Source organism: Glandiceps talaboti, chromosome 1 (genome assembly GCF_964340395.1).
Source record: "Glandiceps talaboti chromosome 1, keGlaTala1.1, whole genome shotgun sequence".
Taxonomy (NCBI): Eukaryota; Metazoa; Hemichordata; class Enteropneusta; family Spengelidae; genus Glandiceps; species Glandiceps talaboti.
The window spans coordinates 31407420-31423635 of NC_135549.1; the positions used below are offsets into that span (position 1 = coordinate 31407420).

At 35.5% G+C, this 16216-nt stretch overlaps 1 protein-coding gene across 1 annotated transcript in view; it reads left to right on the plus strand.

Moving 5' to 3' along the window:
- Positions 1–10152, plus strand: part of LOC144442077 (uncharacterized) — a 41431-nt gene extending 31279 nt beyond the window's left edge. The window contains exons 3-6 of the mRNA XM_078131351.1: positions 3266–3467; positions 7080–7196; positions 8132–8290; positions 9742–10152. Of these exons, the coding sequence (XP_077987477.1) occupies positions 3266–3467; positions 7080–7196; positions 8132–8290; positions 9742–10101 (838 nt within the window). The 3' untranslated portion in view covers positions 10102–10152. The remainder of the gene's footprint in view (positions 1–3265; positions 3468–7079; positions 7197–8131; positions 8291–9741) is intronic.
- Positions 10153–16216: the final 6064 nt, after the last annotated feature.

Below are 16216 nucleotides of genomic sequence, written 5' to 3' on the forward strand. Positions count from 1 at the left end.
AGCACTGTTTTAGCAGATTGATACTCACCGAGTTATATATATATATATATATATATATATATATATATATATATATATATATATATATATATATATATATATATATATATATATATATATATATATATATACACACACAAAATACACAAGTTATGGTACGGAGCCGTTACTCAGAGTTTCACGCTTGAATGCGATCTTCGGACGACTAAATTTTAACGGAAATTCAAGTGATGGAACTCGCAGAAGAACTGGTACCCGGATGTGATGCGCGTTGAGGTTTGACATGGTGGAATGAAAGAATGTATTTATATATATATAATTGTATTGGAAGTTATACTTTCATGATACATGTACAAGCTTGCTCATGTTTCTTCAGAAAACTGAAGCTCAATATACCATGAATATGAATGGATATTTTGCACAAATATCCATTAACGGATCAAATATAATAATAGATTCTAGCTTAGATGCAGGCTCTAACTTACATTTTAGATGACATTATCTGATAAAAAGTACTCTGTACATCGTGTGAAGTCTAATATTAGAGTCTACATGTAATATTAGATTGTGGACTCTAACTTAGATTTTATCTGACATTTTCCGATAAATACTACCTCTTGGCGTCCAGGCTATAAGCGACATCTAATATTAGAGTCTAACATTAGATTTTATATGATATCATCTGATAAAAACTACTTCGGGTGCGTGCAACATGCGACATCTAATATTAGAGTCTAATGTTAAATTTTTAGACTACTCTAACTTTGAAGTGACATCTAATGTTAGAGTCTAATATTAGATTTTAGACTCAAACTTAGATGCGACGTCTACTATTAGACATTAGATGATATTATCAGATAATCATATATGTGCAATGTTGCACTGTCCAATATACAATGTAGCATGTTTTTCCTCTCCTACAAACATTAACAAATACATATATGATTCACCTTATGCTTGTCATACTAGAGACCAGTTGTTTATTTGAAATGAATGTAGTTGAAAATAAATAGTTGGGGAAATTATCAGTCATAAAAAGAAATGGTGATGTAAAAAATATGCAAGACCAAATAAATTAAACAGGAACTTGAAATGTTAATATTCTAATATATTTGAACATAAATTTCCTCTCAGAAAACAGCTTAGAGATACAATGTACTAACTGTCTGGCTTAATTACTCCTAAGGCAGTAAAATAAAATACAAACACAAAATGGACAAACTCTGTGTCATAGAGTGCAACAAGTCTATTTTCTTTATAAAATTTTACACAGGTTGTCATCCACATCACATATGCTTTGTAGTTTTTATATTAAAAAAAGTAAACTGGTGATTTATTTCAAATCATGTATACTTATATGTAATCTTCATATTTACTTGCAGGAACAATATATCAACAAAAAAGCAATGGAGACTGGTATGGATTGGGTAAAAAGCTAAAAACAGAATAAAACTTCACCACAATTGTCATCGCATCTCTACGTTGTAGTGTAACTTCAACAATACTATTAGACATTCTTGTAAATGTGAGACAAACTTCAATACCAATGCATGTTATTGTACAAGTAATCTTAATCTAAACATTTTCACATATTCTCAAATAAGAACTGTAACTTAGTTGATAAAAAAAAGTTACAGGAATTGTATTGGTATAGAACTAGTTTCATGCCTCAGTGGGTTTTCCCCAAAAGTTCTATTTCAATTAAAATGTTAGCAATAAAGCATATTTTCTAAAAAACAGCTATGTGTCATTATCTGTATGGACTGTGTTTTTTGATTAAATGGGCTTTATTGGCCTAAAGGGTTGTTCTCTCGGCCTTCAAGGTTGTCCTATTGGATATCAAAATGATTGTCCTGTAGGACCTACAGGGCTGTCGCTATGGACATCAATATGATTAATATTGTCCTGTAGTCCTACAGGGCTGTCCTCTTGGATGACAATAGGGTTGTCCTGTAGGACCTACAGGACTGTCTTATTGGACGCCAATGAGGTTGTCCTACTGGATGCCAATAGGGTTGCCCTATAGGAGCCATCTCCAAAACCCTCTTAGGACGCCCTATAGGGCTGCCCTATTAAATTGTTCTGTAGGATTGCCCTATTGGATCCTATAGGATTTTTTTGTAAGTGCTGATCGATATAGGTGAGGACCATACAGTGATGATTTTTATCCTAGTGTCCGTAGACCACCACATAATAAAGTTTACTTGTGGCAGGCTGCCAAATTATTATCGAATGGATCAATTCACAAAATATCTTAGCATTACAGATTAATCCAATCAACAGCCAATTCATCCAAACATGCTCATATACAAAATATCATTAATGTAAGGGAACGATCAGAATTTACGATGGATGCAGGGAGAAGGGTAAAGGAAGGGGGGGGGGGGGGGGGACGACCACAAATCTGTGGGTGCAAAGGGAGGTTGAAAACTGTGGTGGTCAGAAAGGGTTTAATAGCTGTTGACTCTTCGAACCAAAGCAAACTCCAATTTTGCAAACTTAATATACCTTTGTTTATATTGTGTATTTCTTGTGCAGTTTATATAGTTCATATAAACTATATAAACATATTTATTTTATGAACATCTGTTGCCATAGTAACGAAGCATTTCTTTTCACATTTTGACATAAGACATGGAAAAAATAAAATTTCGTAACAAATATGTCCTTGCTTTTGGTATATATAAGTCGGTGGAATCCAATGTAACACAAATTGTTTAAAATAATTACAGGTGTTTCCAAGGAAACTCTGTGATTTTTATTTATTACATAGTATTGCACCCCTTCACTTGTAATTTTAAGATACATAGCCTAACTACTACAGAGTATTTCATTAATGAGCAAATTTGTCTAATTACAGTACATGCCCCCCCAAAAAAAAAAAACAAAAAAAAAAACATAATAAATGCAAGCTAAAAAATTCAACGAATGTGCAAAAAAAATCCATTTCAAACCAGAGTGACAGACACAGACAGACAGACAGACCGACAGACAGACAGACAGACAGACAGACAGTGAATAACATTACCAATCAGAATCCATACCCTTTCCTTATGTGAGTCAAACCTGAAAGACTAGCTATAAACATGGTAGCCTTTGTGTAGGTGTGTTTTCTTGCCCAAATTAACAAGAATCAGTAGATCAACCTCAAGACTAAGTATACCAAAGAGTCAAATTAATATTGTGTATCTGTATGTAACTTCCCAAGTTTCAAAAATCTTTCTTAAATAAATTGTAGTTTTACTTTGGTAAATTGACTATTCAGAACTGCTTCCATGATACAGAAGAACTTTACAGAAGACCGAGAAACTGTGGAAAATGTAAATGACAAATATAGACCATCCGTTATCGAGGGGAAGTTTAAAGAATTCATTGACAATGAGAGAATGGATGCAGTTGACAGACTACAAAACCTGGAATGCATCAATGATTTACAATGCTATAGATTACCTTGCCGTATATTTGAGGTTAGTATTTAGTATTCATAGATTTGTCAGATATGTTTGAGTGGTATGCCAACATCAATGTAACATGGATGTTAAAAATAGCAATGCAGCATATGTTTTCCCACAGCCATGTACCAGCTCTGTGTGAGCATAGCTAGCTGTAACGTAGGTATTTCCCAAAGCCATGCACCAGCTACAGTGTATGTCAACGTAACATTACTATAACAGCAGTATTTCTCACAGTCATGAATAATTTCCCTGTAGCAACCCTTTTTGCTCACATAGCTGGTGCATGGCGTGCACCAGCTATGTGAGCAAAAGGGTTGCTACAGGGAAATTATTCCACCATATCTGTTAGGGGTTTTAAAAAATGTGTAGTTCCGATTACACTCAATTTTAAAATAGGTGATGTAGGTAGATTTTTTATTTCATTTTTTTTATTTTTTTCATATGTGAGTGTCTAGTTCAGATAGTTATGTTTTCTGTTATTTTCTATATGGTCTGTGGTTTTGGTTTCTTCTCATCAGATGTACAGCCATTACAGATTTATATATATATATATATATATATATATATAATATATATATATATATATATATATATATATATATATATATATATATATATATATATATATATATATATATATATATATATATATATATATATATATATATATATATATATATATATATATATATATATATATAAATGTCAGTTTCCACATCCACTATTTCTTGCGAGACTTCACAGTTTTCTCGATTTTCATATTTTTTTCTTGAATATGTAAAAAAAAAAGTTTAGGGTCAGCGTGAAAAACTAGGTGGGGTCGGGTGACCGGAACCAAACAACTTCTTTTGTTTTGGCCTTACAAGGATGTGCACAACCGTGTGCTCAGGTATGCAGTACACAGCTATGGTACTGGGATGTGCAAAACAGTCATGGTACAGATGCGGTATTCCACATCCATGCAACAGGCGTATTTTTAAAAAGGGAAGGGAAATGAACATTCAAAATACACATCTGCATCTATAAGCTTTAGTGCAAAATTATGCAGTCACGACCGTCCACTCACTTCACACCGTTCATGCTGTACATTATTTAATCGTATGCACGTACGTAATAATACATCACATACTTCAGTTTGTATCACATACAGTACAGCAGTTCAGTTTTCGTTTTCTTTATTCATGTTTTTGTTATTTGATTATAAATATCTATAATCTTAGCTTTATTGTTCCACGATGCCTGTGCCTGGAGATGGTATACCAGTCGGTATTGACCAGTGAACTCACTAATATGCACCTGCTATAGCTCGTGCATATATTCCGGTTCACTGGTCAAAACCGACTGGTATAACCACAGGGAAAAGGCTGAATAATTAATTTTGTTCTCGCAATTTTCCGGAATTCTTATATTATTTTCTTATTTTTGCTATATATCAAATAAAGTTTTAAAATATTGCCATGATAGTTATTATTTCCTCTCAGTGTTTTGCTATTTCCTACCCGGTGATTACCAACTTTGCATTAATTAATATTTTGCTAATCTAGATCAAACGGTGGTAATGTTTTGAAAGTCCAGAAAATTAGAGTAACAGAGCTTTTCAGTACCCCCCCCCCCCATCCCGCCACCATTTTAGTGTTAACTGTTTCCCAAAGTAGCTAGTAAAATTGGAAATTAGTGGTATATAAGTTGAAGTTTGGGGGAGCCAAGTGGGGTTGGGTATAGGAGGGGTTCCCCTCCCGTCAGAGATTTTTGAAATTCAAGGACTGAAAGAATACTTTCTGGTGCTATTTTAACATGTCAAGGTAGTGATAATACTGTGTAAAATTTGAATCAAAAATAAAATGGAGCAGTGTGAGGGCAGGTACAGGGGAGGGAGGGGGAGTTCCACCTTGTGCCAAGGACTAAAACTAAAAGAGTGTTATCTGGTTTTATTGTGTCAAGATGTCAAGATGACAACAATTCCGTCTCCTGGTCACAAGTGAAATTTTAATTCAGAATACTAACATTGAGAAAAATTTAAAATTATTGTATCGTTTTTATGAAAAATTACAGCATACTTATATATTCATTGCGTGTAACAGAATGCCATGTACCTAGTATCTGTGCAATTGTTAGCTATATATATTACCATATTCTTTGTTTTCAAGAATGTATTTAATATTTATAATCACAGTACTTACCAGTTATAAATATATGTGCGATTTAACCTGTCAGAGATTTTCAGCTCACCAAGTTACAATATCATCCCATTATTGGGTATGCTAGCTTTCACTGACTGACATACATGTATAATCTACACCGTGATATTCTAGATGAGTTGATCCTATTTGGTCAGAAATTGCCCTCCTGTGTAGCTTCAGCTGTTTATTATTTAACCAGATTATTCCTTACTACTTTCTAACAGAATTCAATGTATGGTTTGACCGATTTGTGTTACAGGCTGTTATGGTCAACTGGCTTCAGAAACTACATGTGTATGTCGAATGTGTATACATTTTCATAGGAGCTATGTACATGCAATATGCACTGAAAACGTCTAACAAAAAACACCATGTTAATAAATATGTTTGTTGTTAACTTGCATAATTGTGTATATATAGGTGTGTTCTATACTTCAGTGTTAGCAAAAACTTGAGACCCCCCCCCCCCCACCTTCTGGCTTAGCATTTTTTTGAGTGACCCCTCTGATGGCTCCCTTAATTGGGCAAATAGCCCGTAAGTCTGTTCTAGGATTAGCAATGTACTAATTAATGCAAAGTTGGTAATCTCTAATAAGACAACGATAATGGTAGGAAATAGGCAAAAACAGTGAAGAACAAGTTATGATGGCAATATTTAAAACTTTATTTGAACTGAGTATAGAGAAAATAAGAAAGTAATACTGACAAATCTCTTTAGACGTTTGTAATTCCTGGGTATATCTGGATATATAGATGAAGAAATATTTAGCGTATAATGATAAGTGATATGCAAATTATGTGTAAAAATGTGAATTTCAGTCAAAAACTTATATCTCAAAAAGTACTAGGACAATGAGATTGAAACTTGGTGAGATGTTTCTAGAAGTGTTATTCTGCAGATTTTCATCAAAACATTTTTGACACAAATGGCCCTAGCAACGTTAACCATGACGATGCCCTTAGCAACAACCAAATGGCAGTATATTTTGGTCAAATAACATCTGGTAGGCAAGTGAGTAAACATTCAAAAATGTATGCAAATATCCCTAGCAACCATGACCGGCCATAGCAACAGCTATGGCCGGTCACAAAGATAACAACAGGGATTCTTAGTGAAGTGAACAAACATTCAAACAGTGTATTGTCCAGAATGAATTTTAAACTTATGGGGAACTTCATGATGCAATGTTACAAGCGTAGAAAGTAATTAAAACCTTGGGTGTATGAAAAAGAGTTTGATATCAATGTGTTTGTAGGAGAGCCTACTTTGTCTCAATGATATAAATGTCTCAGTGACCTGTATATAAAGCCATAGTCAATAGGTGTAGCCAATTATTTGTTTTGAATTTGCTACTATGTAAACTGATCATTTAAGTTATAGTGATCATCTAGAGGAGTTTGACAACGTCAATAATAAGGGAACTGTGTTCTATACTCTTTATAGATTGCCTTTGAAATGGCTACAACTGCTGCTGATGGATTAAGATCGCATCTTAGTGCGGCCTTTGAGAACCCCACTTCTGCTGAAACATCTAAAAATGAATCTAAAACGGATGCAAAGGTATGTCGGTTGCAATTTATATGTGTCGTTTCCAATTTCAAGCTATTCGACACTTTATTTCAAATAATGGCTCGACCAAACTATGGATTTTGTGAGCGTGTCCTATATATTCTTAGTAACATTTTGCATTTATAGTTAGGTTAAGGTAGTGTCGCCGGATGGATGTTTTTGTGTATATCGAAAATACAAACAAATTTTAAGTGGAATCCTATCCCCTATACATGCTTGATATTATCAAACCCAAACATTTGCAGTGTGGAGTGCCACAAGGCTCTGTGCTTGGGCCACTCTTATTTTGTCTATATACATATCACCACAATACGCAGACAACAACCAGGTTTATCAATATCTTTCTCAATCTGACACATCAACTACAGTAACTAAGAAGGAAACTGCTGGCAGCTGCACGTGATATCAAAGTATAGAGGACACAAAGTCAACTTCAGATAAATGATGGCAAAACTGGGGTCCTCCTCATCAGGTCTCATGATCAGTTCAACAAGGTTCCTCACCCCATCAACCACATCAACATTGGATCGCGTTCGGTGCAGTTATTTAGTGGATTCAGCATGTGACATTTGTTAATATTTGATGACTGATACAATCTCAAGAAGCAAATCTCCGTGACGTACCAGCTAATTAAAGACACTGTCCCTCTTCAACATGCCCAAAATACTGAGCTAGGATTAATGTGTCAAGTACAAAGAAAACAGATCACATCATATCATTTTTCTAACATCCAATGGTTACCTTTCCAGCACACAATTTAATACAAAGTACTACCGTAGCATATTTAATGTAGTACATTTGTTTAAACTTATACATATTGTACCAGTACGTGGACAAAAATCTCACACTGTGATATATTCCTATCAATGGTATGTTACCTCACTTTTAGTCTGAATACTTGAGTTAACAATGACATTGTTTTCCAGGTTCAGCATAATTTATCCATTGAGCCATTACATGAAAGGACAAGACAAAAACTTCTGGATGACAAGGAGTTCAAAACCCAACACAGAGAGCTACTGGATCATGTGAATTCTTTTTTGATGACGACTGCTGAAAAATCAGATTTGTCTGCCATTGTAAAGGTAATCTATAAATAATTTATGCTAGTATTTTAGCCTAATGGGATTTCTCAATTTACCAGACAAAAATTTGTCATATGTGTAATTTCCAGTTTGAAATGAAACGTGTCGATGAAGGAATAGGAAGTTGGAGTATCAACGTATAAAAACAGGTATTATTTTAGACAGGTTCAGCAATAAAAGGAAACAACTCTGTGTAAGTGATGTCGTTTACACGATTTACTGAATCTTGCAAAATTGACTTCTCAGAGTTTTGATGAATTGTATTTTTAGCACAACTGAACTGAGGTTCAGTAGTGCTATAGGGATCGCCCGGCGTCTGTCTGTCTGTGTGTGTGTGTGTGTGTGTGGATGTGTGTGTGTGTGTGTGTGTGTGTGTGTAAACAACTTAAAGTCAAAAACTGCAGAACCGATTGCCATGATATTTGGTGGGTCCATTACCTTGGGTGTCTAGTTGGGAAATTGTTCAAATCAAAATGATCGCATCACAGGTGTGTGATTTGGGTCAAAAAATGTGATTTTTGGTCAAAAAACTTAAACTCAGAAACTACTGGGCAGATTGGTGCGAAATTTGGTGGGAAGATTCTTTAGGGGGTGTAAAGTAAGATTTGTTCATGACATGATGATTCCATCAGTGATATGCAAATTAGGGCTAAAAATGTGTCTTTTTGGTTAAAAATCTATAATTCCAAAACAACTGGGCAGATTGGGCTGAAATTTGATGGGGATGCATCTTGGGATGTATGGACGAAGAAATATTAAGCATACAATGATTCCATGAGTGATATGCAATTAGGTGTAGGAATGTTCATTTTTGCTCAAAAACTTATATCTCAAAAAGTACTTGGTCAATGAGTCTGAAACTTGGCGAGATGTTTCTGAAACTTATTCTGCAGATTTTCTTCAAAATATTTTGGCAAAATTGGCCCTAGCCACCATGACCACGCCCTTTAGCAACAACCAAATGGCAGTATATTTTGGTCAAATAACAACATCATCTGGTAGGCAAGTTTGTAAACATTCAAAAACGGTGGTGTATTTCACAAAGATAACAATGGGGTTTAATAGACAATTGAATATACATTAAAAAATGTATGTAAATTTGCCTAGCAACAAGACCACGCCCATAGCAACAGCCAAATGATCACGTGTATTGCAAAGACAATATCAGGAATTCATACACAAGTGAACAAAAACATACATAAATGTATGCAAATATATCTAACAACATGACCACGCCCATAGCAACAGCCAAATTATAGCATTTATCGTAAAGATAGCAACATGGTTGGATAGGCAACTGGATAGTCATTCAGCAAATGAACACTTATTGTTAGCATGGACTAGCATATGGATAAACATTTTTAAAAACTGTACAGTTGTGCTACAACGCCATTGGCGGTATTTTTTATGAATTGTTTTACATAATATGTAATACTATTTATATATTGTAGAAAACGTGTGAACACGTGAATCACGAGATTGTCAGAAATTATAGGAAGTGGTCCGAGAGGAAAAGTCGGCAAAATAATGATGTTGGAAAGCAAATCTACGATGCGGTTCAAAAACAGAAGTTCATCGAGAAATGTACACGTCTTTGTTGGCTTATGTCTGTACAAACACCGCCTATGATCATCAACTATCCCGAACAGGCCGAATATGATGCCAGGAAGTTTACACCTCATGATCATTTTGATAAGCAGCTTGTTGACCAAGGGAAGACACCAATGATAAAGATGTGTGTGTGGCCTGCTCTCATGTCTTCGATGCGTGGTACAGTGCTGAGAAAGGGAATAGTCTCACTTGAGAAGTAGGCAATCACCGATAACCGATCAACTGTCCAACAATATCTGAACAATCGATAATGCCTGGAAAACAGCTGACTGCTTACAAAAGACACACACACACACACACACACACACACACACACACACACACACACACACTCACACACACACACACTCACACACACACACATATATAGTGCTCGATGCAGTATTAATATATATGCATCATATTATATAGACCATACAGAATCCTCTCGACGTTTAATTAACTGTTTCTTTCTGTTCAGCAATACTTTGTATGGATAGTATACCTTGTATGCCCGTGAAATACGATTTTAAAGTAGCTCCGTCATTGATAAACGTTTCACTGTTCGAAAACAGAAATTATAATCTCTCCTACTAACAAATTTCACAGTATATCTTGAAACAAGCATCCTCTGTGCATATAAGTACCTAATTAAATGATGAAGATGTGACAATCATGGAATCATAATATGTTAGATTTCCTAGTAGTACACTTTTAGTAGTGTAAGGATGTAGCTCTTGGAAGGGTTACTCGTCAGCTGTTTGTACCTTTGTTGGATCATGAACATTTTATCGGCCGCAAATTTTTATCTTATTTCGGTCCTAGCAGCGTTGACATATATTTTTTTTAAATTATAATTCGCACTAATTATACATATTTTTTTACTAATCGTTTGATGTGTAAATTGTTTGCTGAAATAAAAGAGATACGGTTTCTTTGCGTTACATTTGTCCCCACTGTGTTCATAATTACCTCCTATAGCACAGACTTTTCTTCAGTACAGAATCAATATGTTAACGTTACAATCTCAGACAACAGTCTGAATATAAGGGAACGAGCAGAATGTACGGCAGGAGGCTTAGGCAAAAATCATTGCAGATTACGCATACAAATTTTGAACAAATATTTTGTCCTCAGCCCCCCTCTCAGTTATATCTTAAATGTAATAACTCATTCAATTCAAGAGTTTTACTACATGTATTCGAAATGGGGACTATCCAACCACAATGTACAATAATCTGTGTATCTCAGACACCTCAAAGCGATAGCATATGCCATAAACCTATTATTTCTTTAGCATGGGTAATCAATTTAATAGTAGGGAGCGAAATCTGATAAGGTCACTAGAAAGAATTGTTGTCAGCATTCATAGGTCAGAGGTAATTAAAACTTAAATGCGTGCTGCTCATCGGAAAGTTACTGGTTGTTTTTAGATTAATGTGGTTGACTACTAACATGCCAACGTACACATTCACTGGGGACGTAAAGTGAAACTATCCATGGTGACTGTCGGTATGTCCACCCATCCATCCTCCTATCTTTAACAGGGCTAGATAACACTAACTACATATTAATTACATGACACATAGACGTCTGGAATTCAACAAATTTAGTGTATAGCATACAATGCAATAAGTTTGGACATGTCATACACATTGTCAGTAAATAGTCCGGCGTGCCACCACTTTAGTTATTTGCTAAATTGTATACCCATTCGAAATGCATTTACACAGAGTATTGACTTTGGCATGAAAAATAATATAATTGATCTAGCACTTTTCACTAAAACTTGGTTATCACAGGATGAGACTGACCATTCACGGTGGGAGTGGTCACACCACCCGGCTACCGGTGGTGTTGCAGACTTGAGTACTACATAAACTTATAAAGTTCACCAAGGTATAACAGCCGCCTACATTCAAGTCATTTGAGTATATTGACACTAACCTAAGTTACCAAACACAACATTGGAAGATACTTGTTGTACAGGCCACCTCCTTCTAAGAAGAATGGGTTAACATCGGCTGTATTCGTTGATGAATTCTCAAATTTTATTTCTAATAGCTAACTTCTAGATTATTGATCACTGGTGACTTTAACATACAGGTAGGTAATCAGTTAAGGAACCGGTCAGTTTCTTTGGCTGGGGGTTGGGGGGTTTGATTGGTGGAGGGGGGGGGGGGGGTCACCCTGTTTTTGAGATTGGCAGTAGGGGGGTCATGCTGTTTTAAAAATTTTGGATGGGGGGGGGGGGGGTCATTGTGTTTTGGATTGCAATGGAATAAAAAAAAAACTTTTTAATAGCCTGAAAAAAAACCTCCTGGGCTTCTAGGGGGAGACCCCCTGGGACACCCACATGAGGTGTACACATCCTAGTGTCAAGCTCTTCCCCTACCTCTTACAAGATGCTATCAAACCATATTTCAAAAAGCCTCCTGGGCTTCTAGGGGGAGACCCCCTAGGACCCCCCACATGAGTTGTACACACCCCAGTCTCAAGCTCTTCCCCTACCTCTTACTGCCAAGATCCTATCAAACTATATTTAAAAAAATATTTCAACCCTACGTAGTTGCTTTTTACATGTTGGTGCTGTCTTGTAAAGCTTAGAAATTATTTTTGCCTGAAAATGTCTGAAGAGTCTCAAAGTGTAATTACAATTATGATAGTGCTATCCCGGGATCTTATAAAGTAAGTTGCGAGACAGTCAAACAATCCACACTGAGTCATGATCAAAAAATACCTGTCATGTGAATATTATATATATATATATATATATATATATATATATATATATATATATATATATATATATATATATATATATATATATATATATATATATATATATATATATATATATATATATATATATATATGGGGGGGGAGGGCTTCATCATGTTTTAAAATTAAATGATAGGGTGTCAGCCTGTTTTTGGTTTACAGATAGAGGGTGTCAGTGATTTTTTTGTCGGCCCTATGGAAGAATCCACCAACCCCCCAACCCCCAACCCCCCCCCCCCCCCCCAACCCCCAGATTGGAAAAACTGACAAATTCCTAACCTTGTTGCTAAACCCCTCGGGCTATTCTGCTAACTTTTGAGGTGACCGAAGGTTGCTAGTGAGGGCGATAGCCTGGGCATTTGCCCTGGATTGCAGAATGTTCAAAATAAAGCCTGGGGTCTATCACCTAGACTTAAGTATAATCAGAATTAGGGAGCGATCATTTTTTATGGCTGTGGGTGGGCCAGCAAATAAGGGGGGACGGTTACCTCAATTTGCGACTCAAAGAAGGGGGGATATCGTAGATAGTGCCCGCCGCGTGGAGCATGCACATAGATTATAGAACGTGCATGCATAGTATAGTCATTGCTCCGCAATACATCCTTGGGTAAACCACCAAAACCACATAGAATTATCGCATAGTATATAGGACACGCATGCGTGCTAGTCATTGAGCCGCTACGCTGGCTATTAAAAAAATGTATGTGCATAAAATAAATTATAAACAAGTAGCTATAAATATACATTCAAATATAACATGAACTCTGTCTCTTGATACATCCCATACATATGACGGAGTCAAAACAATGCACTATGGCCACCTTTAAGCAACAGTTATTTGTAGAATAATTCGTAGAATTATAGAAATGACTTCTCAATATTGCACACCACTGATGAGTTGCATTGTGTCATCTTGTGGTACAAAAACTTGCATGTGTAGCTGTACATGTAACACATAAGAAATGAAATACCTTAAAATTGACTGGCTCTAAAACCTGTTCCTCCCTTGACCTGAACATGTTGAATTGTGCACAAACATAACCAATTTAGGACACTTTGAAATAATATGTGGCAAACACTGTGACTGAAAGTGTCTGACCCAGCCTGTGTCTAGATATTGGATATCCAATGTCCATGTATATAAAGATAGTCTATAGTTCCTGTACATTTTAGTACGTATAAGGTATGATTACTACAATCATCTCCATTAGAAGTCCCACATTGATTTAGAGTTGAGATCAATAAATAGTACAATGTAGAATAAAAACTACATTCTTTTATAGTATGGGGGTGAGGGGGGGGGGGTGAGAGAGGAGGTCTTCTACATTTGTGAATTGTACTTTTATAATGAAATCTAGTACCCCAATACACACATTTCTAAAAATTTCATATTGAAAAATGAAAAAAAAAAATTATTGTGCATGGCACTAAAATACATATACCGGTATATGATGCGAACACATCTTTATACGATGGAAACAATTCATTATATGATGTAAGTACATCCATATGTGTGACAGTTATTGACATGGGTTTACAAGTATATTAACTCTATTTCTAATATTGTACTTGATAATTAGCTGAATTAACCTATGGTAATAGTTCAATCAATCACCATGAATATGTTGTATGTCCATGCTTAATAATGTGCAGTTTACTGTTCAAACAATGCCAGAAGATAATCATAGAAAACATGCATTGACATTAACATTTTACTAGGTTGTTGAACAGGCAATCATCAGGTCGGGGTGTTTTTTATTTTATTTGTCAGAGGGGCTTGGGGGGTTGGATTGTTTTGTGGATGAATTATTTTTAAGTATAACACGACAAGAAGTCACCGGCCCACCCCCAGCCGTAAAAACTGATCGCTCCCTACTACGATGCATGTAGATTTAACAGTTTCATTGGCTTTAGAAATGAATGTGATGTTTTGATCCATCTACTATTACGGCAAGCAGTTCAAGCCAAAATTATTATTCTTATTTTAGCTGTAGTATTTTGTATTTTTCGCAGTTACAAACTAATTTTAACCGTTTATGTGTAGTTTGTTGATGGAATCCCCACTTTTATTCCATGTTAACCATTTTTTTTTAATTCAAACAAGTTTTCATTTATTTGAGATTACTGTTGTTTACAGGCTTTATTTCATCAAACCGGATTTTTTAAAAGGATAATTGAAAGTCAAAATATATCCTTCTTACAAGTTTTTTTTGTTTTGTTGGCTTTTTTGTTGTTGTATTTTTTAAAAACGTTTTTGGAATTTTTTTAAAAATACAATGTAATTAATTTCGGATCAAGGTCCGGAAAAAGTTTTGTTTCTTCGGACTACTCTATTGGAGTAACTCAAATGACTGACTTTCGGTAGGCCTAAAATGTTGGTCACTGTACTTTGCACTTGCATGGACATTTGATATGAATACATACAAATACATACATTGGCACTCCTACTGGCAGTGATACAGTACAAACAAGTCTTCGTAGAAGACATTCCGCTCTCAAACACATTATTTGTATCATGTATGTATGTGACGTGACTGAATGGCGACACGATTTTAGAAAACATTTGTGGCAACAAATAAATACTACAAAGTGTATGTGATCATGCAGGAAATTGCTGGATTTCAATAAACTCTACCTGAAGAACCAAGTCTAGGTCAAAGGCAATATCTCAGAAGAAAGTAAAAACCTGGCAATATGAGGGTAGACACTTGACTGTAGTCTGTATATATTCACGTTTTTGAGGTAGTGCTAAATCATGATTGTTCACTACAAATAATGGCTGCCATTGAATAAAAAGTTATATGAGCACTAAAGATAATGCATGTGTATGATTGTCTGGTTCTATATTATCTATAGATATAAATTATGACATAAAGGATATTAGCCACACATGATTGCTACAGTATCTGCAATATACAAATATGGCTTCATTTCAGTGGTGTATAAACCCTGTTGGTCAAGGTACAGGGCAAAGGTCACTGTCTTACAAGAAACGTGTATGTGATAACATGGGGCAAGACACTTGTATGGCGTCTCTATGTATTACAGTTTTTAGCACAACTGAACTGAGGTTCAGTAGTGCTGTGGGGATCGCCTGGCGTCTGTCTGTCTGTCTGTCTGTCTGTCTGTCTCTGTGTGTGTATGTGTGTGTGTGTGTGTGTGTGTGTGTGTGTAAACAACTTAAAGTCAAAAACCACTGAACCGATTGCCATGATATTTGGTAGGTCCATTACCTTAGGTGTCTAGTTGGGAAATTGTTCAAATCAAAATGATCACATCACAGGTGTGTGATTTGAGTAAAAAAAAATAGGATTTTTGGTCAAAAAACTTAAACTCAGAAACTACGTACTGGGCAGATTGGTGCGAAATTTTGCAGAAACGGTCTAAAGGGGGTGTAAAATAAGATTTGTTCATGACATGATGATTCCATCAGTAATATGCAAATTAGGGCTAAAAATGTGTCTTTTTGGTCAAAAGTCAATAATTCCAAAACTATGGACAAAGAAATATCAAGCATACAATGATTCCATGAGTAATATGCAAATTAGGTGTAAA